Source organism: Artemia sp. Qi Xiang Cuo, chromosome 1, assembly GCF_049724085.1.
Source record: "Artemia sp. Qi Xiang Cuo chromosome 1, ASM4972408v1, whole genome shotgun sequence".
Lineage (NCBI taxonomy): Eukaryota > Metazoa > Arthropoda > Branchiopoda > Anostraca > Artemiidae > Artemia > Artemia sp. Qi Xiang Cuo.
In genome coordinates, this window is record NC_142794.1 from 44,916,080 (window position 1) to 44,942,554 (window position 26,475).

At 38.0% G+C, this 26,475-nt stretch overlaps 1 protein-coding gene across 1 annotated transcript in view; it reads left to right on the plus strand.

Moving 5' to 3' along the window:
- The window catches only part of Rim2 (replication in mitochondria 2), an 80,967-nt gene extending 55,858 nt beyond the window's left edge, over positions 1–25,109 (plus strand). Inside the window, exons 4-6 of the mRNA XM_089107391.1 lie at positions 8,070–8,185; positions 21,421–21,688; positions 23,321–25,109. Coding sequence (XP_088963517.1) covers positions 8,070–8,185; positions 21,421–21,688; positions 23,321–23,541 — 605 coding nt within the window. The 3' untranslated portion in view covers positions 23,542–25,109. The remainder of the gene's footprint in view (positions 1–8,069; positions 8,186–21,420; positions 21,689–23,320) is intronic.
- The last annotated feature ends 1,366 nt before the right edge of the window (positions 25,110–26,475 follow it).

Sequence of the window (26,475 nt, forward strand, 5' to 3'; positions counted from 1 at the left end):
TGTAAGTGTGTGTGTGTGTGTGTGTGTAAGTTTGTCGTGTGTGTGTGTGTGTGTTTCGTGTGTGTGTGTGTGTGTGTGTGTGTGTGTGTGTGTAAGTTTGTGTGTGTGTGTGTGTGTGTGTTTTGTGTGTGTGTGTGTGTGTGTCTGTGTTTGTTTTTGTGTGTGTATGCTTTTTTGTGATTGTGTAAGTTTTCGTGTGTGTGTGTAAGTTTTTGTGTGTGTGTGTGTGTAAGTTTTTGTGTGTGTGTAAGTGTTTGTGTGCATGTATGTTTTCGTGTGTGTGTGTGTGTGTTTTTGTGTGTGTGTAAGTTTTTGTGTGCATGTAAGTTTTTGTGTGCATGTAAGTTTTCGTGTGAATGTTTTAGTTTTTGTGTGTGTGTGTGTGTAAGTTTTCATGTGTGTGTGTGTAAGTTTTTGTGTGTGTTTGTGTAAGTTTTCGTGTGTGTGTGAGTAATTTTTAGTGTGTGTGTGTAAATTTTCGTGTGTGTGTGTAAGTTTTTGTGTGTGCGTGTAAGATTTTGTGCGTGTGTGTAAGTTTTTGTGTGTGTGTAAGTTTTTGTGTGCATGTTAGTTTTTGTGTGCATGTGTAAGTTTTTGTGTGTGTGTGTAAGTGTGTGTGTGTGTGTGCATAAGTTTTCGTGTGTGTGTGTAAGTTTTTGTGTGTGTGTGTGTAAGTTTTTGTGTGTGTGTAAGTTTTTGTGTACATGTAAGTTTTTGTGTGCATGTAAGTTTTTGCGTGTGGGTGTAAGTTTTTGCGTGTTGGTGTAAGTTTGTGTGTGTGTGTGTGTGTAAGTTTTTGTGTGTCTAAGCTTTTGTGTGTGTAATTTTTGTAGTTTGTGTGTGTTTGTTTTCGTGTGTGTGTGTGTGTGTAAGTTTTTTTGTGTGTGTAAGTTTTCATGTGCATGTGTATGTTTGTTTGTGTGTGTGTGTGTGTGTGTGTGTAAGTTTTTGTGTGTGTGTAAGTTTTTGTGTGTGTGTGTTAGTTTTAGTGTTTTTGTCTGTGTGAGTTTTGTGTGTGTGTTTGTGTAAGTTTTTGTGTGCATGTAATTTTTTGTGTGCATGTAAGTTTTTGCGTGTGTGTGTGTAAGTTTTTGTGTGTAAGTTTGTGTGTGTGTAAGTTTTTGTGTGTGTGTGTAAGTTTTTGTGTGTGTGTGTAAGTTTGTGTGTGTCTGTGTGTGTGTGTGTAAGTTTTTCTGTGTGTGTGTGTGTGTGTGTGTGTGTGTGTGTGTGTGTGTGTGTGTGTGTGTAAGTTTGTGTGTGTGTGTGTGTGTGTTTGTGTGTGTGTGTGTAAGTTTGTGTGTGTGTGTGTGTAAGTGTGTGTGTGTGTGTGTGTGTGTGTGTGTGTGTGTGTGTGTGTGTGTGTGTGTGTGTGTGTGTGTGTGTGTGTGTGTGTGTGTGTGTGTGTGTGTGTAAGTGTGTGTGTGTGTGTGTGTGTGTGTGTAAGTTTGTGTGTGTGTGTAAGCTGTGTGTGTGTGTGTGAGTGTGTGTGTGTGTGTGTGTGTGTGTGTGTGTGTGTGTGTGTGTGTGTGTGTGTAAGTTTGTGTGTGTGCATGTAAGTTTCCATGTGCATGTGTAAGTTTTTGTGTGTGTGTGTGTGTGTAAGTTTTTGTGTGTGTGTAAGTTTTCGTGTGTGTGTGTGTAATTTTTTGTGTGTGTGTGTGAGTTGTTGTGTGTGTGTGTCAGTGTTTGTGTGTGTAAGTTTTTGTGTGCATGTAAGTTTTTGCGTGTGCTTGTGTAAGTTTTTGTGTGTGTGTGTGTGTAAGTTTTTGTGTGTGTAAGTTTTGGAGTGTGTGTGTGTGATTTTTAATGTGTGTGCTTAAGTTTTAGTGTGTGTGTGTGTGTAATTTTGTGTGTGTGTGTGTAAGTTTTTGTGCGTGTGTGTAAGTTTTTGTGTGTGCGTATGTTTTCGTGTGTGTGTGTGTAAGTTTTTGTGTGTGTGTGTAAGTTTTTGTGTGTGGGTGTAAGTTTTTGTGTGTGTGTGTGTGTGTGTGTGTGTAAGTTTTGTGTGTGTGTGTGTAAGTTTTGCGTGTGGGTGTAAGTTTGTCGTGTGTGTGTGTAAGTTTTCGTGTGTGTGTGTAAGTTTTTGTGTGTGCGTGTAAGTTTTTGACGTGTGTGTGTAAGTTTTCGTGTGTGCATGTATAAGTTTTTGTGTGCATGTAAGTTTTCGTGTGCATGTGTAAGTTTTTTTGTGTGTGTGTGTGTTTGTCTGTAAGTTTTTGTGTGTGTGTGTAAGTTTTGGCGTGTGTGTGTAAGTTTTGGTGTGTGTGTGTGTGTAAGTTTTTGTGTGTGTGTGTAAGTTTTTGTGCGTGTGTGTAAGTTTTTGTGTGTGTGTAAGTTTTTGTGTGCATGTGTAAGTTTTTGTGCATGTGTGTGTGTGTAAGTTTTTGTGTGTGTGTAAGTTTTTGTGTGTCTAAGTTATTGCGTGTGGGTGTAAGTTTTTGTGTGTGTGTGTGTGTAAGTTTGTGTGTGTTGTGTGTGTGTGTAAGTTTTTGTGCGTGTGTGTAAGTTTTTGTGTGTGTGTAAGTTTGTGAGTGTGTGTGTGTGTAAGTTTTTGTGTGTGTAAGTTTTGGAGTGTGTGTGTCTGTTTTAGTGTGTGTGTGTGTAAGTTTTTTGTTTGTGTGTGTTTGTTTGTGTAATTTTTTGTGTGTGTGTGTGTGAGTTTTTTGTGTGTCATGTGTAAGTTTTTGTGTATGTGTGTGTGTGTGTGTAAGTTTTTGTGTGTGTGTAAGTTTTGGCGTGTGTGTGTGAGTTTTCGTGTGTGTGTGTGTGTATGTAAGTTGTGTGTGTGTGTGTGTGTGTAAGTTTTTGTGTGCATGTAAGTTTTTGTGTGCATGTAAGTTTTTCGTGTGCATGTGTAAGTTTTTGTGTGTGTGTGTGTGTGTGTTAGTTTGTGTGTGTGTGTGTGTGTGTGTTTGTTTTTTAGTGTTTGTGTTTGTTTTTGTGTGTGTGTGTGTGTAAGTTTGTCGTGTGCATGTTTTTGTTTTTGTGTGTGTAAGTTTTGGCGTGTGTGTGTAAGTTTTCGTGTGTGTGTGTGTAAGTTTTGTGAGTGTGTGTGTGTGTAAGTTTTTGTGCGTGTGTGTGTGAGTTTTTTTTGTGTTCATGTGTAAGTTTTTGTGTGTGTGTGTGTGTGTGTAAGTTTTTGTGTGTGTGTAAGTTTTAGCGTGTGTGTGTGAGTTTTCGTGTGTTTGTGTGTGTAAGTTTTGTGTGTGTGTGTTTTTTTGTAAGTTTTTGTGTGCATGTAAGTTTTTGTGTGCATGTAAGTTTTCGTGTGCATGTTTTAGTTTTTGTGTGTGTGTGTGTGTAAGTTTTTGTGTTTGTAATTTTTTTAGTGTGTGTGTAAGTTTTATTGTGTGTGTGTGTGTAATTTTTGTGTGTGTGTGTGTGTGAAAGTTTTTTTGCGTGTGTGTGTGAGTTTTTTTTGTTCATGTGTAAGTTTTTTGTGTGTGTGTGTGTGTGTGTGTAGTTTTGTGTGTGTGTAAGTTTTGGCGTGTGTGTGTGAGTTTTCGTGTGTGTGTGTGTGTAAGTTTTGTGTGTGTGTGTGTGTGTAAGTTTTTGTGTGCATGTAAGTTCTTGTGTGCATGTAAGTTTTCGTGTGCATGTGTAAGTTTTTGTGTGTGTGTAAGTTTTTGTTTGTGTGTGTGTTTGTTTTTTAGTGTGTGTTTAAGTTTTTGAGTGTGTGTGTATTTTTTCTTGTGTGTGTTTGTGTGTTCTTTTTTGTGTGTGTGTGTAAGTTTTTGTGTGTGTGTGTATGTTTTTGTGTGTGTGTAAGTTTTTGTGTGCATGTAAGTTTTTGTGTGCATGTAAGTTTTTGCGTTTTGGTCTAAGTTTTTGTGTGTGTGTGTGTAAGCTTTTGTGTGTGGATGTAAGTTTTTTGTGTGTGTGTGTAAGTTTTTGTGTGTGTGTGTGTGTGTGTGTGTGTTAGTTTTTGTGTGTTTTAGTTTTTTTTGTGTGTGTGTGTGTATTAGTTTGTGTGTGTGTGTGTGTGTGTGTGTTTGTGTGTAAGTTTCTGTGTGTTTGAGTTTTTTAGTGTGTTTGTAAGTTTTAATGTGTGTGTGTGTTTGTTTTGTGTGTGTTTGTGTGTGTGTGTTTGTTTTTGTGCTTGTGTGTTTGAGTTTTTTGTGTTGTTGTGTAAGTTTTTGTGTGTGTGTGTGTGTGTTTGTTTTGTTGTGTGTGTAAGTTTTTGCGTGTGTGTGTGAGTTTTCGTGTGTGTTTTTTTAAGTTTTGTGTGTGTGTGTGTGTAAGTTTTTGTATGCATGTAATTTTTTATCTGCATATAAGTTTTCGTGTGCATGTGTAAGTTTTTTTGTGTGTGTGTGTGTGTGTAAGTTTTTGTGTGTGTGTAAGTTTTGGCGTGTGTGTGTAAGTTTTCGTGTGTTTGTGTAAGTTTTAGTTTGTGTGTGTAAGTTTTTGTTTGTGTGTGTAAGTCTTTGTGTGTGTGTAAGTTTTTGTGTGCATGTATGGGGACCGGGGGAGGACCTTTGGGGCACAGGGAGGGCGTTTGGGGATCCGGGGCCCTTGAGGCTTGGGTAGTCTTTTGGGAGCCCAGTGGACCTTGGGGGACCGGGGGTGGACCTTTGGGGGCCGGGGGGACCCTTGGGGGCCGGTTGGCCCTTTGGGAGCCCGGGGGACCTTTGTGGACCCGGGGAGGGCCTTTGGGGGTCTGAGGAGGGCGTTTGGGGGATAACATTTCGAAATTTTTACTTTTTAGTTTACTTTTTTTGCGGCGCATCCCTGCGGCGCATCCTGCGGCGCGTTCATGCGGCGCCTCCCTGCAGCGCATCCCCTACGGCGCTTTCCTGAGCCACGGCGCAGCCCTGCGGCGCATCCTGCGGCGCTTTCCTGGCCCACGGCGCATCCCAGTGGCACTTCTCTGGTCCGGGGGACCTTTGGGGGCCCGGGGGAGGGCCTTTGGGGCATAGGGAGGGCCTTTGGGGCACAGGGAGGGCCTTTGGGGGTCGGGGGGCAGTTGGGGGCCTGGGGGACATTTGGGGACCGGTGGAGGGCCTTTGGGACCCCGTTGGTCCTTTGGGAGCTCGATGGGCCTTTGGGGGGCCCGGTGATGGCCTTTGGAGGTCTGGATGGGCCTTTGGGGACGCCGGTGGCCCTTTGGGAGCTTGAGGGGCCTTTGAGGACCAGGGGCTTCCCTTCGTGGTTGTGGTAGGAGGATTGGAACCCTTTGGGGTTGGGTTAGAGGACCTCACAACACTGTTCAAATGAAACTTGTGTATTATAATGACCACAGAGTTTCACCATTAAATTCTCTTCTAAAATCTCTTCAAAAATCATCTTTTAAAATGTCTCTAACTGTTTCGCCGAAATAGTTCCATAACCTGTCTAAAACAGTTTCGCCCAAATAATCCCTAAACGTAATTCAGCGTGTTCCTTTTGTTTTTGGCATCTCTGCGCTAATGCATTTCAAATTAATAAGAAACCTGATTCCCGCGCTAAAACAATTCATCGCTAAGATGTTTCTTGGAGAATTGTTTCCATGGCCTTTGGCTATTAATATCCTTTGGAGTTCGACCAAAAGAGTTGTTTCCGAGGCAAAGACATTAATGACTTGGATCTATTCCTGGAGAATCGTTTCTATGCGAAAATTTTTAAAGTCTGACAGATGATGTCATTGATTGATTGATCTGTCAAGAAAGGGGAATTAATTTGTTGTTTCTAAGGGGAATTATTGATTCACGATAGGTGAATTGAGGTCGACAGCACAGGTGTTCCAAATTCCGGGAAACTCATAACATTTGGCTTGAACAACAACATCAAATAAATCGACCTTGACATTCGCTGAGAGCGTGCACTTACAACAACAACAACATCGACCTTGGAAATTTAGGTCATTGACCCCATTAACCACGTGTTCTCCCTAATGACTCTATGCCCATATATAGTGTGGGGTCACGAGTCAATAAGGCCTTTCTACTAATGATTTTTTCCAAGTTTTAAAAGATCGCTTTTGAAGGTGCTTTTGAAAGTGGGACACTTCTCGGTGTGTTAAAGCGTGAATTTTTTCAAACGTTTGCCAGCAAGATTTTTTAAATTCTCAATTATGTGTATTTGGTGGCAAAAAATTCTGGCGGTTAAGTAACTACAATATAGTTCTACTTGTATTGTAAATTTCTGAGTTAAGAATGTACTTATCCTCTCTTAGATCCACTAAGACTCCTCCTGTCGATAGTTCTGCTTTTCTTCATACCAACCCTGGTAAAGCACCTTAATTTGACAGGGGAAATATTGTTTTCAGTCTTTTCCATGCATTTTTCACCTTTGCACCTCCATAATGCGTTATTTTTTTTCAGAGGCACATCATTTCGCAGAGAAGGGGGAGCTATAAGTTAGGGCTGCTGCTCAAAATCATTCCATCCTTTTATTTGTTAAAAAAATGTCCTTTTCTAAAGCTTAGAAAGGACCTATATCTTTGCTAAAATGACGTTAGTCTCGATGCAATATTTTAGTCGTCTATTTTTATTTGAACATAAAAAGGTTTTTTTTTCTGCTCTGCGCATGCTCTTTTTCTTTGTAATGATCAAAGAAAATGTGATTTCGTAATTGTCCATGCTGTTTTAGCATGCTTTTTTTTAAACCGGTTCATATTGAACTATATGCCAAATAACAAACTGATGTGTCTTTCCCTAGTATCTGTCTGTTAGGACAATATGTGTATGTATAGTCATTTTTTTAGGTCTTTCCTCCTTACCCCAATCCTTAGAGTCAAGAAAGTCCTTGATTTTTTGGGGGGGGGGGGTAGTGAAAAAAGATTATTTGATCGTCTGAATGAGAAGGGTTCAGATATTCGGAAAAATTTGGGATTTTTAGAAGACACGTCCCTATCCTCTCCCCCGCGTACTTGCCTACTTTGAGTACTTGGCCTTTTCTTTTACGATCAAGGTTTTTTCTCCTTCATTAAATTTTGAAAAAATGTAGCTAAAAATGGATCAAACTGGCCCCCAGTGAGGTGGTAAGTGATAATTGCATCAGCTATATAGGGACAATGAGTGTGTCACTTTAGTATTCACTTTTTTTTATTGCCTGTATAGAGCACGAAGGCCTGGGTGCCAAGGACAGTTATTCTTGTTTTATAAAGGACTGGGGCTAATCATTTTCAATTTAGTACAATAAAATTAAAAATTTATGGAACCTATAAAACCCATTCAAGCTGGCCCATACACAGGGGGGGGCTACGGGCCTGGGCCCCGAAAATACTAAATTTTCCCGAATTTCTTGGCACATAATACAAATTATGAATTGCAAATAGGTTTTTTTTTTCCTTTATTAAATTTTGAAGAAAAAAATGTAACTAAAAATGGATCAAACTGGCCCCCAGTGAGGTAGTAAGTGGTAGGTGCATCAGCTATTCAGGGACAATGAGTGTGTCACTTCAGTATTTACTATTATTTTTATTGCCTGTATAGAGCACGAAGGCCTGGGTGCCAAGAACAGTTATTATTTTTTTAAAGGACTTGGGCTAATCATTTTCAATTTAGTACAACAGAATTAAAAATTTATGGAACCTATAAAACCCATTCAAGCAGGTGCATACGCAGGGGGGAGCTAAGGGCCTGGGCCCCGAAAGTACTAAATTTTCCCGAATTTCTTGGCAAATTATACAAATTATGAATTGCAAATTTTATATAAAAGTTATTTTTATTTTCCCCCCCCCTCCCTTAACAAATCTGGATACGTGTCTGTACCCAAGTATTTTTTTTGTGTGTTTGCTTGTAATCATATTTTGTAGGGGGGTTATTCCGCGAACCACCTGAAGTTGGTCTTTATATAGGAAGATAAAACCCAAAAACAGGACGAGGTAAGAGGTCCCATTTTAGTGGCTTGTCAATAGGCACGAACGCAAGACTATTTAATGGAGAATAGAATTAACAACGGGCGACAATAAATTATTTTACAAATCACAAAGAAAATTGGTATTTCAGGAGGTGTGGAAGCCCTTCCTCCCTTATTAAGTGCCTGGTTCCGTTTGCTTGTTTGTTTCTTTTTTTATTTTGCTTCCTCCAATACGCCAGTGCTGTTAAAGGTTGTAATTGTTGTTAATGGAATATTTTATTTGACAGGATTTATGTCGTCGACACTTACCAACCCGATATGGTTTATTAAAACCCGACTTCAGCTTGATAAAGGGAAGTATAAATCCGTGGCGGATTGTATTAAAAAAGTGTACTACGAAAAGGTATGTCTGTAGGGTTTTTTCTCTCCTAACCTTGTTTTCTCGGTTCATTTTTCTACGAGTTCAACTCATATTAATATATTCTTTGAATGGATATAGTCCACGCTGCAGGCATACAGCCATACCTAGATCAAAATACATTCTGAAGTTGTTTGGTGTTTGGTTGAAGTTGTTTGGTGATTTGGTGTTTGGTGTTTGAAGTTGAAGTTGTTTGGTAATTTAATGATCATATTTTTGATTGAATAGTAAAAATTAAAAACAAAAATCTTGAGTTTCAGGGGCTTCAATACAGTAAGGCTGATCATATTACTTTTAGTTGCATGATGCTTACTCAAAATCGAAAAGAATGTTCTTTTGCCCAATGTGTGGAGATGGGGAGGATGATTTAATTCATTTCTGTGGTTTTTGTTAGGAATTAAACGGTCTGAGGGAGGAAATTTTCCCAGGGTATACTAGGGAGGAGTAGATAGATAGTGGATTAAGAAGTTGGTAAAGTTCTCGGCCACAGGTATGATACCAAGGGCTATTTTCTGTAATCTATTTATAATTTTATTTGGATTTAAGGGTTCGTCTTATTTTTTTTGGCGAAACACAGTCACATCGCGTTATTTGTGTGGGTAAATGCTGAACAAAGAAATTAGTTTAGAAAGAAAGAGAATAAAAAAAATCACGCAGTAGGTCTGAACGCAATTATAATATTTACTATTCCATTTCTTATACAATAATATTTTTATAAACTTGATAGGTTATTTTGTACTGGCCCAACCTGCCATTTTTGCACATGGAATCATTCTAAGCACGATACATTGCATCCAGCCTGAAGAGTCGTTAAAATCCCATTGTAGGAACAAGGCAGTGTCTGTATAAAAAGTACATTTTTTCATACTTTACAAATCCTTCATGGTTTTATCTGAGTTCTTAAAAGCTTTTTTTGCTTCTTATTTCAAAGTTGCTGGATATATTAATATTTCACTAAATCTAATCAAGTTGGAAATGTAATTTTTTTGTTGATGATGGGAAAGGGCATTTTCCTCTTAAACTCTCCTCTTTTCAAGATCAATAAAAAAAATCCTGGAGCAACTCCTAAGTTTAGAAAGCAGCTACTTGAGAATTTTCAGCCTCTAGTTTTTCCTCAGGTTCTCTAGACTTTGAATTATGAATGGTGTTTCACAAGTGAAATATAGGCTACCTATAATTTTTCCTTCATGTGTGCTTTGAGAATGCTGTAAAGTCACAGTGGTGTTAATTCACAAAAATTTGGGGGTGGGGTAAAATATAATTTTTAAATTGAGGGGGAATTTATCTTTTTTCTCAATGAAAATACCAAGGAAAAGGCATTTTTCAATGAAATCCTCTCCCCCAGTAAGATATTTTTCAAAATTCAGGAAATGGGTGCATGCCCTTTCTGCCCCCCTCCCCCAATGCACGTCACTATAAATTAAGGTGATAAGACTCGCTTTTAAAGGTTTTTATTTAACTTTGTCTGTTTAGATCGAAGACCAGAAAGAGAAACATGTACTAACAAAATATTTACAACATAGCTTGCCTCTCCTCCAGGACAAGTCCTGGCGGACTTGTTGAATAGCAGGTGTACATCCTCTCAATAATATAAAGAAGATACAAATAAACAAAAAGGAAAAAAATCTATACTGAAAAAAAAAATCAGAAAAAATAGAAAAGAGAAATAACAGTGGCTTACTCTTCTTTGCTATTTTGCCAGGAAGAATCTTTTCGCTGTAGCCTTTAATGCAGCAAGATATGTGGCTTCACGAACATCACTTGGAATTGTATTCCAAACACTCGGTACAAAGTTTATACTAATAAATGATCTTTGAGGAGGTAAGTTGGATTTCCTGCACAATATCCCCAGAGCTGCTTTGGTAGTTTCATAACTGGGAATATCAATATTTGTAGGAGAAAAAAATGGGCAAATGGAGAAGGCAGTATATTATAAAATATTTGTAAGGATAAATCTTATTTTGGTAGGCTCTTATTTTAGCAACATCAAAGACCTTGTTTAAAAAAAAAAAAAATCTGAAATTGAAGATTTATTAACATCCTTATGAGAAGAAGCCTTACTGGTTTGTTCTGGATTGTTTTAATTCATTCACCACATAAAATCTCTCGACCAGAATGAACAACTGTAACACACACCGAAAATTAATATATGCATTGATTTTCAATAGAAATTGGTGAAAGTGGAACTGGAATTCGTACCCCTACTCCCCCCCTCCAAAAAAAAACAAAAAAAACACACATACACAGCTAACATTACTTCAAAATAAAATCTTCAAAGATTTTATCCTAGCCTTCAAGGCTGTTTGGAGGCTAGGGGCTATTACTGCAGCAATTATAGTTACAGCAGGTTACTATTGGCTAGCGGCTATTTGGAGGCGAGGTAGCGGCGACCTTGGGCTGAAGTACTGCAAGAAAGAGGCGGCGTTTACCCCCCGTGGCTGGTTGGTCTCTAATCACTTTTGACTTGTATAAAAAAAAGGACTACAATTCTCAATTTCTGATGTAAAGAGCACCCTCCGAAGTTTCTGCGACCATGAGGTGGAGATGGAGTGAGGAAGGGGCAGCCCTCCTGTACGGAATAAATTTTGTTCATTGTGGAGTTTAATTTTACTTTTTTACTTTCATAATAACAGTGAAAACCAGAAATCAGAAGGGATTAAATATCAATTTCACATTTTTTATACGTTTTTCAAGTCTTTGCTCCGCCCTCCCCTTGTCTCTCCCTTAGGACCAATTCTTTATTTTATTTTTAATTGTAAGTCTTATTTAATTTTTATACGTATCTTGCTGTGAACGGCTCTGATAAGGTGTGAAATTTTTAAATGTATTTGAAGTTTTTAAATACATTTCTATGAGTATTTGGAGCGAAAAGGGAAAAAAGTAAAGGTGGTAGAAATTCAGCTTAGTCAACCGAAAAGCCTTGGTGGGCCAAACTGTCGATTCTGCGATATTTTCTCTGACTTTGTCTACGTTCATCCGCTTAAAGAACAGATTGGTTGACGATGTGCGCACAAATACATCGTAAACTAAGAATAGTATACATACCTATGTTTTACATAAACCTATTGTGAAACTTGATACCTGTACACATTCTGCTGAAAAAATTACTTTTGAAGATACTCATCGTAGAGATTGATTTCGGTGGACAGGAATGGAAGCAATCCCAGAAATTGGCTCTACTATTGCTTTGCAAATGTATAAGATTGATTTCGGTGGACAGGAATGGAAGCAATCCCAGAAATTGGCTCCACTATTGCTTTGCAAATGTATAAGATTGATTTCGGTGGACAGGAATGGAAGCAATCCCAGAAATTGGCTCCACTATTGCTTTGCAAATGTATAAGATTGATTTCGGTGAACAGGAATGGAAGCAATCCCCGAAATTGGCTCCACTATTGCTTTGCAAATGTATAAGATTGATTTCGGTGAACAGGAATGGAAGCAATCCCCGAAATTGGCTCCACTATTGCTTTGCAAATGTATAAGATTGATTTCGGTGGACAGGAATGGAAGCAATCCCCGAAATTGGCTCTTCTATTGCTTTGCAAATGTATAAGATTGATTTCGGTGGATAGGAATGGAAGCAATCCCAGAAATTGGCTCTACTATTGCTTTGCAAATGTATAAGATTGATTTCGGCGGACAGGAATGGAAGCAGTCCCAGAAATTGGCTCTACTATTGCTTTGCAAATGTATAAGATTGATTTCGGTGGACAGGAATGGAAGCAATCCCAGAAATTGGCTCTATTATTGCTTTGCAAGTGTATATTACTACTACTTCTAACAACTCACTGCAGCACCAAGCCGCCTGAGGCCAACACGGCTACGCACGCTCCTCCTCCATTCCAATCTATTTAAAGCCTCCCTGTTTACACCCGCCCATGAAGTTTCCAGTTCCTTTAAATCTTTCTTTATGACGTCCTCCCACTCCAGACGAGGACGACCTGCTTTCCGTTTAGCCCTAGACGGTTGGCCGAAACGAATAATCTTCGGCAATCTGTCATCCGTCATCACGTGCCCTAGCCAACATGCCCTAGCCACCTCAACCTTTCTTTCATTATAGCCCTAGAGAGCGGTATTGAACCACATTTTTCGTATAACCTATTGTTTGAAATACGGTCAGTCAGCCGGGTACCCAGAACAATCCTTAAGCAATTTCCCTGGAAAACATCTAGCAAATCTTCATCCGCTTTTCTGAGCGCCCATGCTTAAGAGCCATATGTAACCACTGTCGTCCCTTTAGATTCCAATATTCTGATCTTTGTTTGCAAACTTATATTCATATTCTTCCAAACTTTTTGGTGATGTGAAAAAAACAACAAGAGCCTAGGCTATTAGACTGTTGATTTTTCCTCTACTCCCACCGTAATCGCTCATAACACAATCAAGTTAAATAAAGCTTTCCACATGATAAGCGTTTTCGTTACCCAGCGTCACATTTTCATTTTCACTTATTCCTAGTCTTAGTGACTTAGTCTTTTTAACATTAATTTTTAAACCTATTCTAGCACCCTGAAATCGCAAAACCTCTAAAACTTCATTCATTTTGCTCACACTTTCATCTAGGATGCTTAAATCATCAGCATAATCTAAGTCCAGGAGACCTTTTTGCTCCCCATTTGATTCCGTGGTCTCCCATTGCCTTTCCTGTGCTCCTTAAGACAAAGTTCATAAAATAATCAATATAAAGGGGGATAGAACACAACCGTACTTAACTCCTGATTTAATACAAAACCAGCTGCTAACCTCATTTCCTACCTTAACCGCAGCAGTGTTATTCTCGTACATAGCACTAATTAGTTTAATGTATTTGTCTGGTATACCATACAAGGATAAAACCTTTACTAATGCTCTTCTAACAACAGAATCGAACGCTTGCTCATAATCTATAAAACTGAGGACCAAAGGTGTTTGAGAACTCGGGTACTTCTCAACTATTAACCTAAGAGTGAAAATTTGGTCGAAACATCCTCTACCTCTCCTAAAACCGCACTATTCTTTTCTCAAAACTTTGTCTGCAGCATCCCTCAGTGTAAAATGTATCATATTGCTAAGTAATTTACTGCGTATAGAGACCAGACTAATGCCTCGATAATTACAACACTCACTTTTATCACCTTTCTTGTAAAGTGGCTTAATTAAGGTTTTCCTAAAATCGTTAGGTACTTCCCTTTTTTCAAAAATCATATTCATAATCTTCAGTAACTTATTTCTAACCTCAGAGCCACCGTCTTTAATAAACTCATTTACCACCCTATCAGCACCTGGAGCCTTAAATGAATGAATGATTTTATTCAGTGAATAAACCCGTACAGAGTATTTCACTATCTAGTCTACAAAATATAGCATAAAATGTCAAAAACTGAGAATCACAAGCAAAATACTAAACACCACACAGAAATAAGGAAAAGGAAAAACAATAAATCACCTGGAGCCTTATTCAGTGAAAATTTGGTCGACACACCCTCTACCTTTTCTAAAACCGCACTGTTCTTCTCTTAAAACTTTGTCTATGGCATCTCTCAGTCTAAAAAGTATCATATTACTAAGTAATTTACTACCTACAGAGACCATACTAAGGCCTCGATAATTACCACACTCACTTTTATCACCTTTCTTTTAAAGTGGCTTGATTAAGGTTTTCCTAAAATCTTTAGGTACTCCCCCTTTTTCAAAAATCATATTCATAATCTTCAGTAACTTATTTCTAACCTCAGAGCCACCGTATTTAATAAACTCGGTTACCACCCTGTCAGCACCTGGGGCCTTATTATTTTTAATCCTCTCAGTACTGTCATTAATTATTCCTCACAAAAAAAAATCTTCTTTCACATCCAAGGTATCACAAACTTTTTGATTTTCCTCTATATCATTTCCTGCAACTCTATCTAGGTTTAGCAAATTCTCAACATGTTCGGCCAATCTCTCTTTAGTTCTTTCCTTATCGCTAATTGTGGCCCCTTTCCTATCTTAAACTAGGCCAAGTCCGGATTGACTATTCCCTCTTAATTTATTAAAGTGTCACTACAGTATTTTACTATTATGCCGTCGAACTGCATCTTCCAGCTCCTCGGCAATTTTATCCATGGCCTCCAATTCACACCTCCTTACTTCATATTTTAATGTTTTTTCCACTTTCCTTATATTCCTTTTGTTTTCATATGATCTATCACTCATATAATTCTTGTACAAGTCCTTTCTCCTTTCTATTAAACATAAAGATTTTTCACTAACATTCTTAGCTGCAGTTCTAGCTTTCTTCCCTAAGACACCTTCAGCAACTTCACAAATTATTTTTCTAAAATCATTCCAACCATCTTCCACATTATCAAATTTTAAACTCTCAAGTTTAGTATTCAACTGTTCCTGGAAAGTTTTTCTCAAATTCTCATCCTGGAGGTTTCCAACATTATAACTTCTCGAAAGATAGTTACAATTCCGGAGCATCAGCTTTGAATAAAACCTCTACTCTACTAGATGGTGATCCTTGTTTTTAGCACCAACTACGGCATTCCTACATACCCAAATGCCCTGCATTAATTATGCCATTCTTTGTGTCACAAAAACATAATCAATAAGGTTTGCATAATCATCACGTGAATACCATGTTAACTTATGAGCCATTTTATGACCAAACACCGTATTGGTTATAACTAGATTGTTATACCTACAAAATTGCAAAAGTCTGTATCCATTACTGTTTTCTTTTCCTACACCAAATTTACATAGGCTAGGATACAATCTATCCCTATTTATACAGACCTGGGCATTAAAATCCCCTAATAAAAACATCATATTTCTGCCAGGGATCCTGTCTATTTATTCTTGTAGCTGTAAGAGAAATTAACCCGAGTCATCTGTTTCCCCGCAAACTGGTTCTGCAGGGGCGGCCACAAAAAGAACTAATGTTATGAACTTGCTAGTCATAAAATCAACGACAAGCATTCTCCAGTTATTATCACTTCCTTAGTCTCAATCAGGCAAGGTAGCCATCCCACGTACCAATAGCTCTACTTTTTCTCTGTGTACCCCATCTTTCCAGTCAGAGTAAACGAATTCTATATCACCTAATTTCATGCTTCCTACCCCTGGCATAAGAGCTTCTGAAACTCCTAATAAGTCCAGTTCGAATCGTCTGAATTCGTCAGTCAAAATGTCGATACAAGTGTATATTGAGATCATATGATACCTTATAGAATCACCCTATCTCGTTCATTGTAATTTTTGTTTTTGTGGACGAACTATTTGTGACTTATTGGGTAGTTTTGCCATAACTTGTAGATCTTGGAGAAGAGATCCGAATAAATAATAGAAAACTAATAGTCGGCGCCTACATTTCCGTAAATCTTAGAAGAACCATCTAGCTTCGTCTATTTTGCGTCGGAGATAGGGATATGCCTGGGGATTGTCAAACAATTTCTTCCTCCATCCTCCTGTCATCTCTCCCTTAGAACTAATTCTGTATTTATCTGATGGCTCAACGAGAGCTGGGATGTTTTGGCATCAAAATGCACCCTTTGAGGTATCTCCTCCCTCCCTAACTACAAAACAATCAGACAACCCCATTGTAGAAGTTGAAGTGCATTTTTAAGTTTTGTAGTTTGTCCGTTCCTTACAGATAGTATTTGTTATTGGGAAACATTCGGAATTTTTAGTGGAAAGAACATTTTGGGAATAATTTCCTCAGCGGGGATGTATTTTCTTGGGGGGGGGGGAGGTAAACGCCTAGAACCGTCTTACAGTACCTTCATATAAACTATTTAAACAAAATATTAAGTAAAAATTAAATATAAAAAGCATTGTAAATAACTTACTTAAGTAATTATTGACAGAACTGAAGGGCTTTTTTTAATGTGCATACCAATCGATTGAGAATCAAAAACTAAAACTAAAATTTTCGAGTTATCTTCTGTTACTGACGAGAATTTTCGGAAGATATTTTCAAAGGCTTCAAACTGACAATACTTATGTGCTTCCAAAAGTGAATAGAATATGTTGGTTTCACTTCTTGATTTTCTATCAACTGATATGAAAATTTTTGAAAAGCAAATGCCACCAGGGAATAAAGACATGTTTAAATAGTAAAATTTCCTAAGGGTTTTAACTTTGAACAGATTTTTTTTTTTTTTTTTGTAGGCTTATCGATTTTTGGAAAAAAAATGTCATGAACTATTGCAATATTTAAGTTTTATTTGTCTATCATTTTATTTTAGTAAACTAAGTTCAGGCTAGTTCTTAAGAGGGAAATTCCCGCTGGTGCTATCGTTTTTTTAGTACTTGCTGAGATCCATAGCCACTTCCGAGAAAGTATTGGTTTAGAAGCGTCAATTGTATTCACGTTTCACTGAATTGATTAAGCCGTTATCTTAGTTTCCAACTACGCAGCATTCACAAAGTAAACTAAAAAAAAATGAGAAAAAAATCATTGTCCATGATTTAAAAGCGTGATATGGTTTAAAAAAAACTTGGCTTCGCGGTTAAAATAAAAGGAATTTGGAATGATTTATTGGAGACTCGTTATTTATATACCCAAGCGTTAGACTTGCATACAAAATTATTATAGTAACAGATTGGCATCTCCCAGAGTTTTCACTGTGACCCGGCATTATGCCTCAAAATTTTTCGTTACCCACTTCAAGAAACACAACATTTGTATACAAAACAGATTTTGTTTTAAATACAAATCTTGCGATTTTGTGGGACAGAGAGGGTTCTTTGCCCTTCAGATTTTTATTCCCCTTATATTTTCTGAAATTCGTTTTTCGGAATTTTCATTGAAAAAATTGCCCCCCCCCCCCTCTATTGAGGGCACCAAGAACAAGAATGCAGCTTCACACGTATAAGGGGTGACAGAAAAAGCTAGAATTGGTATCGCGTTTTTGCTTACCCTTAGATACTCCTTTTGGCAGTACAACCAAAAGTTCATTAGTGGTATAGTTTCAAACATTTTTCAGATCGATGTTATGTGCAGGGTTGCTACTTGTAGCACGAAAGTGCTATTTTAGCACTATTTCATTATGTGTAGCACGTGCTACATTGAATGACCAAATTGTAGTAATTTCATGCTACAGTTTTTTTCTTTTTGTCTTGGATGAAATAATGAGGATTTTGAAAAAAAGTCAGGCGAACAAACAAAAGCGCGGACCGCCTTTTTGCCGTATTTGTTTCGAAAGATTGGCGCAAAGTTTGATATAATCAGTACCGCCTTTTGCCGTGTTCGTTTAGAAAGATTGGCGCTAAGTTTGAAATAACCAGACATAAAAAGATTAAAAATTTGACCTTAAACTAATCCAAGTACACTTGAACGGACCAAGCGAGTGTCGCGGTGACATGCTTAAAATTTTTGGGCTCTAGCACCGAAAACCGGGGTGTAGCACGCAAATCTTGGGAATTTTAGCACTTTAGGAACTGATCGTGGTGGCAACCCTGGTTGTGTGACATTTCTTACTTTTCAGTTTTGACAGAATTGTATCTGTTGTTCTTTTCCTATTCAAAGGTTTTTTTCAGTATATCTAAAGATAAATAATTTTTTAATACTTTGTTTTACTCTTTAGAATAGATTAATTTTCTGTCCCGAAAGTTAAATCTTTTAAAGCGGCAAATTATTCTTTTCTATTATCTCCTAATGTAGGCCTAGAGATGTATACTTTCTAACAAATCCCGCTTTTAAAACTTCATTCTGCGACCAAGCTTAACCCTTCGCAAACAACCAATAGCCATAGCTACTCGCATAGGATGAATGCCGTATTTTTAGATATGTTTCTATTTTCTTTTAAGATTAGATACCCTATTCAGATGAAGTTAAATAAAAGCTTTAATGAGGCCATGGTGTTTCTCTTCTTTTTTTCATGAGTCTATTTGACCATTATTATTTTAATTATTTTGAAGTTAGATTACTAGGATTTAACTCTTGTTATAAACTTCAGTTAAATGTACGTGTGAAAAATGTTGGCGGCATAGTAAGTGATATTTTACAGGCTATCGTGTGTCCTGTTCGTTCTACTACCAAGAAACATGCCCTGTGTTGTCTCCGAATTGGCTTTCTCGGACCGTGAGAAAAATATAGGTAAAGAGATTATCCAAAGGCTGACTTATTAATGCTGTTTCTCTGATTTACTTTGCTTTTAAGAAACGAAAGTTGGATACTATAAGATGCAGATGTAAAGGTTTTTCTTAATCTTGTTCTTTCTTATTCATCTTATTTTTGCGCTTGGAACAGCTTATGACTGAGAAATATAATTTAAGACACAAGCGAGAGGTACTTACTGAAACCAGCAAACCTCTAGACTGAACCTACACGAAAAGGCAGTAACGGTCTTAGGCCTCCCAAACTGTGTGTGTGTGGGGGGGGGGCAAGGTATACTAAAACTACAATCGCGACAATTTTTAGCCAATTAAGTACTTTAATAGGAGTTTAAAAATAAAAAAATAAAGGGATTTAATGTCAGATGTCAGGAAAACTGGAGGGGGAGTGTATCTGCCACCCTTCCCAGGCTTAGAACTGCCACTTCGAAAAGGGAACCAGAGAACCCCTTGCAAGTTGTGTCTGAGAGACCCTCTTTCCATGAAAACTTGAAATTTTGGACTCGAGATCCTTGGTTAATCATGTTAAAAGACATAAATTGGGCCACAATGCCTTTAAAGATAGGGTGCAGGGTTCCCTTGAACATTTTATTGACTCTCCTCCCTATATGTATCTTATGAAAAATAATTTGTGCATTGTGTTGCAAAACTAAATAATAATTGTTTTAATTTTTATACATCTACTATAAAATTGTCAGAGACCGTCAGACATTCGATTATGATGTCTAAGTATAATTTTAAGAGAACTGAATTCGTTAGTAGATACCAACTTTGTCAGTTAGGTTAATGTTTTATTTACCAAGTACCGTATAAGTATTTGCACAATTTATTCCTTCGCTTATGAACCATTGTGTTTATGTTTGAATTTCTAAATAAGATGGACTAGGTATATAAAAGATACAAAGTAAAAGATACCAAGATTATAACTGGATTACTTTAGTTCTTGAGACATTTTATAGAGGGAATAAAGGCTTATTCACAATAGGGCCGTTTTTCACTCATCAATGTGCTAAGATCTTACATCTTTTGTCAGAAAAAGCTTAAAAGTGAAATCTTTGAACTAAGATCTTACATCTTTGGTCGTTTTTGTGCAAACGTCTTTCATCATTCTGCTCTGATCAGCGGACTGAGAACAATGATGAGTAGATTATCAAAGTTCTCTCGTCATTGTTCTATATGGCAGAACAGTGGCGGTCTTCCCACTTTTTGCTAACATCAGTGAGCTGTAAGATCTTAGAACAAAGATGAGTTAAAAAGCGATAATCTTTGCAGAAAGATGTAAGATCTTAGTGCTAAAAAACGGGCCTAGTGATATCAGTCACAAAGATTTTGTTAGCGCCGGACCCATTCATAATAAGATTTGTCTGAACTTTAGCGTTCATTTGCGTGTGAGATCTAGATGTCCGCGGTGACTAGCAGGAAATTAACTTCATTCTGAGTTAAGTCTAGTATTGGTAATCTTTTTCCCTTGGTTTGTTTTCGTAAATGATCAATATTTTGTGGGAAGTGCAGGCTTGTATTGAAACCTTTTCCCCGAAATTAGACCCAACCTTTTTTTTTTTTGTTCTTCTTTCTCTCCCTCTATTCTCTATTTCGTTTTTTTTTTCTTGTTTAGGCCCAATTCACATCTAGACATCCTTGTTTAGGCATAATGATAACCTACCAATCATAATTTGCCCCTTCTTTCATAACTAAGCCTGATTGGTCCAGAGTGATGATGGTTAGAAGTCGATCTCTAGCTAAACACACCGTGTGAATGGCACTTTAGAAGAAAAGTCCAAAAGACCCTTCTCATGTGTTTGTTCCCGTATTTCAATTATATTGCAATTTTTACGAGATTTATTTTAAAAAGAAGTATTTAGCCTTAAGGATATTTAAGCAGTATTTAGACCTATAAGAAAAGCCTTTCATGGCTAATCATGATTTCCTTCGGCTTTCATAAGTATTTTACATTAAACTATTATCGACGCTTAGTGCAAGCTATTATTATAAAGGTCTTCAAAATATTGTTTCATTTTATTTCTCTGATAGTTTTTCAGAGAGATGCAAAAATAACATGAAATCTAACCTTTGAATTTTGGACAGATTCGGAAACCTCGTTTTGACAGGCTATTTTAAGGTGACGCTGATAACATCTACTTACGCAAATTATATTTATCGGAAACCTACTCTGGATTCTGTTTTAGCAGTGGGAATATAAATTTAATTTAAATTTTTTATACTGTGTTGCAACGGTAAAATATATACCGTTATTTACCGTTGCAACGGTAAATAACGGTTGCAACGGTAAATAGCATGTTCTGATTGAGTTCACATTCTCAGAAAGGCTCACCTGAATGCCCTTCGTCTTTTTGAAAAATAAACGTTCAAGCACACCCACATTTCTCAATAACATGTACTATATATAAGTAATGGACAAATTACCTAAATTATAGCCCTTGCCCTGAGGGGTTAGGGGTAAAATCCCCAAATACGTAATTACAGGACCTTTCAACTATGCTGAAGAAAATGGCTGTCTCGAAATTATGATTGGATGTGTTTTGGGAAATGATGGGTGTAGTTGAGGGGAGAAGGTACGGGTTGCCCGACAATAATGTCGCTCATAAAAAGGGCACTAGATATTTCACAAGAATTTTAAAAAGGAGAAGAAATCCGCAAATGATTTTAGTATTTGGGTTTTTCCCTAAGTGTTTCATGATTTGCATAAAATAACGAGTGATAACTCCCTTACTTTCTGTTCAGAAAATAGTTTTGGTCAGTCTTTTTTTTATGATTGCACTTGTGATTAGACTAAAATCACCATCGCGATTGGTTGAAAAACCAAGCTAGCTTTTTTGGATTGAATTACCATGCTACCGAGATCTTTTTTTGAGATTACAGAAACTTAACATAAAGTTTCTCAACAAAAGTAAATTGTGTATCAATCAATGGGTTTTTTTCTATTTTATTTTAAGTTCAAATTTAACAGAAGAATTTTTGTGTGTTAGTGTATTGAAAACATTTCTTGTATTAAAAAAAAAAAAATTAACTGTCTTTCCATGAATACTTTTTGCTTCCTACAAACTTTAACTCAACTTGCGTTTGTTCTGCTGAAGATGAGCAACCAAATCAGTTTAGAACGGCAATTCTTCTTTTAGGGAATCCCTGGTTTCTATCGTGGAATCACGGCATCCTATTTTGGAATATGCGAAACAGCCCTTCATTTTGTTATATACGAATCGATAAAGAAGAGATTGGATAACTACAAGGTCCAAATGGATTCTCCTGTATCTCACTTCGAAGAAGACGAGTGGGTGGATGTAGAGCAATCATCGTGTCCAAAGAAGTCTTTAGTACGCTTTCTGGAGTATATGGGAGCTGGAGCAACTTCTAAAACTATTGCTTCATGTGTAGCCTACCCTCATGGTAAATTTTCATATGTACTCGGAGCTCATTACACTTTTAATTCACAAAGTAGTGCACACACATGGGTGCCCATAAAGGGGGGGGGCATGGGGTGGCTGCCCTCCCCCCTGGCTGAAAGACGCTGCCTTATAGTTTTATATTTTGTTTTTTGATTTCTGTTACACAGCATTGGAATTATCGATTAGACCAGGAAAGTCCCCCCCCTTCCCCTAAAATTCAGCTTATGGTTGCCCATGTGTGCAAACTGTTCAACCAACACAGCCCTTAACTCTCTGTTGCTGGATGCTTCTTTTTGAATTTCCGTCGTTTATTTATTTCAAAATGTTTTTCAGTAAAAGAATTACTTTTTCTCTCCTGCTCGTATTCCAAATTTTGACGCTAGAATGTTATAAATAGCACCATCGATTTTCAAATCGGTTGGTATAGTTGCAAAACAATTGAAAATCTCAGAGAATGTCAAATAGTGTAACTATCTTTTGCTATTCTATTTTTAGCACGCATAATCATAGCTGGCCTACACTTTTCTTTATGTATATTCATGCAATTAGTGTATTTACTTATTCGTAAACACAAGTTTAGATTCGTGTTAAATTCTTGTAGGATTTAAATGAAGGCTGAAGAGGCCGAATACTGGCGATGACAAATCAACAAGAAAACGTTATAAAAGGAAACAGTACCAAGAAAAAAACTTGACTCAACATATACAGTTTCAGCCGAAAGTCAGCAATATAGCTGGATACTCAATGACTAAGCGAAAGGAAAGGTTTCAATGAAAATCGACCTTTTTTTTAAAAAAAAAATTCCACAACAGATCTCGGAAAGTGAAAAAATATGTTCCGGGGTGGGGAGGGGGCGGGGGAGAGCACCGCTTGGAAAATACCGAATATATGAAAAATGTGAGGAAAATTTAGAATAGAAGTAAAAAAAGAAAATCCTCTTGAAATTTTGTAAAACGTAAAATCGAGTGGAAAATGTTAAAATCAAGATATATTATATATATTGCCTCTTGACTAAATACTGCAATATCCAAACTTTTGGGATCAAGAAGAAAACGTATAAGTATGGACATATTTCGAGATCATGGTGATATTTGTATATTTCGATGTTGATTTACCAAAGCTTATTTAATATAGTATGAAGTTCGCTGAAACTAAACAATATCAAAGCAATTTTTTCTTTTTTTTAGAAACGTTAACCTCTTCTCTTTGTCTATGGTATTTAAGGATTTCTCCTTTAGAATTGTGGGAGTTTCTGTTTTGCTGTTTGAAACTGAACCTCCAAATATTTAAGATGAGTTCATCCTGTCAGCGAAATAGATATTGTGGTATATTATTTTGTTCGACATCCAAAGAAAATTGCTAGAAATACTTTTGCTTTTTTTTAAAAAAGGCTGTTTCAGTCTTTCGGAGTTATCGCATGTACTGAAGGTTATCAAGACGATATTTTTTTTTCGATTTTTAATTCACCCTCTTCTTATATTACCTTCATTGTCCCATGCATGAGCACACCTACTTAAAGTCCATCCCCTAGGGGACTGAGAAATCCCTTCCGTTAAGAAAGCTACTCCCACATGAATAACCCACCTCTTACATTATTTGCAATTGTTTTATCAAATGACCTCTTTTTTTACAGAAGTTGCCCGGACCCGACTTCGTGAAGAAGGAAGCCGCCATAGTGGGTTCATTAACTGTCTTATAAATGTATACCGGGAAGATGGCTACCGAGGTCTATACAGAGGTCTTGGAACTCATTTAATAAGACAAATCCCTAATACCGCTATTGTACTTGCAACCTACGAAGGATGTGTTTACCTATACACGCGCTACAATGAATCATGTGTTGAAACTAATTAATTCTTGTTATGTGACAGGGCAGTTTGCCGAGGATCTGTCTGCATACTAATGTAATTTAGTGTATAAAAGAGCTTTATTTGCTAGTATTTGCTTTCAAGTGATAGTCAGAGCGATTTTTACCTGATTGATTAGTGACAGAGGACTGATCGGGATAGCATGTTTTTTCTCTGTTTTCTGGGTTTTGTTTTCTGTGATCATATTTTTTTAATATGTTGCGTCAGGTGCAACCAATGCTTTTAGTCTCACGTAGCAGTTTTCTTTCCCAAAGTTACTTTAAATAAGTTTGACAAGAACAAAAGAATATAAAAACATCAACCGTCACGTATAGCCAGTTTGGTCTTAGAAACGTATATTTACTATAAATAAACTTATTTTATTTTTCCATTGAGTAACTCAATGAAATTTAATAATTCAAAATTCACGCGGTGACTGGTGAAAAAGGAACTATTCATATATGGCAAACTCCTGGGAACAAACACGCTTCTTTGTTACCAAGCTTCTGTATCCGTAATCTTTTTTGCTTTTTATATTTGAGTTTGATGGCAATCATGAATCCCAACTTCATTGGCTGTATCCTTGATGGGTTCAGTATTATTATTTTTTTTTTTTTTTTTTTTTTTCAACGGAAATTTTGTTTCTAATTGTGGTTTTAATAGACTAGAAAAGGGGTGTTCCCATTTGAGCGCTTTCCCATTTGAGCGCCACGGAATTTTGTTCCATTTGAGCGCCACGGAATTTTGTTCCCATTTGAGCGCCACGGAGTACCATTTGAGCGCCAAACCCAAAATTGTGATTTTGCGGTGGATGAAGCGTGGTTTGCTGCCACATTGACCTGTACAAATATTTATTGCCACGAAGACAACGAACAAAACTGAGGATTTTATTGGGTCAATGGTTGTGAAATAACTCTGTACTGAGAGTTAAGAAGCTAAACGTTTGTTAAGCTTGTGAAGAATATAAGTGAAGATTTTACGCACGTTCATAGGGTAAGAACTGATTGCCGCTGAAGAAGGCTTGCTCGTCAAGTCGAAATATTCGGCTCTTTTTTTAGAGTTATTTCACAACGATCGTTTAGAAATGGAACGAAATCACCCAAAAATCGTGCCAAAAACGGATAATTCAAATTAATATATTGGTAAAAATACAAACAAAAACTGCTAATATCACACATCCGGCGAAATGTTATGTGCGACACCCAAGAGAAGCTCGTCTGCTGTTCGAGTTCCAGCCCTGTACTCCGTCGACAGCTTTTCGAGTCGTTCGTTCAGCCTTGCATACTTCTTGTTCGTCCGATGGATGACATGACCCTGGAGTAGCTGTGTCCTTGCAGAATCGACGACTGCTTGTTCTTCCTTCAGGAAAGAGATAAACTGCCACAAGTTCGGGTGGTAGCGACCGACTCTTCGGTTAAACCGCATGTGCCATGATTCGAGGTCGTTGTTTGTCCTTCGCTGGATGCCGTAGACTGACCAGAAATGAGGAGGACATTGGTCGAACCACTGACGGCTGAAGTAAGTGACAAACGGACGAGCCGAAGGCCAGGTACGAACGATGTGAGAAATGATTGGACCAGAATTGATTCTGACGATCGCTGGAGGTAGGAACGCCAGAGCCAGAAGCTTTCGAACGTAGAGGTTGAAGTCTGCATCGGTCATGTACAGCTCACGGACTGAGTGACGCCCCAAGTTTCTGATTACTGCTTGGCAAAAGTGGAAGTAACACCCACGGTGCTTGGCGGCCGGAAAAACTTGCTTCACGGATGTCAGCAGACCGGTCTCAAAATCAGAGACGACGGTCGTCGGGCGAAGTGTCACTCCTTTCATCGCAGCCTGTAGGATCAGCTCGCTGAAGACGTCGTTGTAAAGCTGCGCAGACTTGCTCTCCATGAGCACGAAGACAGCGGGAAGTTGCTTGTCGCCGAAGAAAACGTGAACGGTGAACAACTGGCCGAATGGGGAAGGAGCTGAGTCGAAGGTGCCGTCCATATACCATTCCGGGCTTCGTTCAAGCAGACTTAACGACTCGTCGGTTGCAAAGCAAATCGCAGCGTTATTTTGAAGCTGAAAGAGGAGGAATCTCTGGTTTGCAGACGTCTCACTGAAAGCCTGGGGCAAGGGCGTCGGTACGGATATAGTATCAGCGGGCAGTGGTGGTATCAGCTTGTTTCGTGATCTGTACATGGACGACTTCACGTGCTTATAGGGTAACTGAGGCAAAGCACTCAGCCCACTGGCAGCAGCACTTGCGACCTGGCCGTCGTAGATAGCGGGAATCGGACGAGTAGTACGGGCTGACTCGCTTCGAAGGTCTGACCGGAATTTGTACTGCTGGGTCTGCAGAGGATCAGCGCTGTGGTCGTGCGTACCAACTGAAACTGGTGAGCCGTCGCTGGAATCAGTGTGTAACCGCCCGAGACATCCCTTCTTCATGCATCTCCAGCTCTTCTTTCTTCCTCCAGAAATCGGCTTATCGAATCTGTAGACGAAACCGTCGTGTTCTAGCAGTTGTTTATTCTTGGAGCTCTTCATTGTCAAACTGACTTATTAATACTAACCAGAAATATTGTTCCTGGCATCATTAAATACTTGTTATAAGAGGGTAAAAAAATATGCTCCCACACTAAATCCTATTGCATTTTGTGGGTAAACGGTTGTGCAATCGCTTACGCAATTAGGTCACCTGACCTAATTATCTGGCGCTCAAATGGGACACAACTGAACTAATTAAAATACGGCGCGCAAATAGGAAATTCCCATTTGCGCGCCATGGCGCTCAAATGGGAAAGCGCTCAAATGGGATACACCCTTTACATTTTTGTTGCTTTTTTACAAGTCGGAAAAAATTTCAGGGAGGGGGGGGGGTACAAACCTGGTACCTCTACGATACCCCCCTCCAGTATACGGCCTTGCCTTCACCAATCCAAAACATAATGTT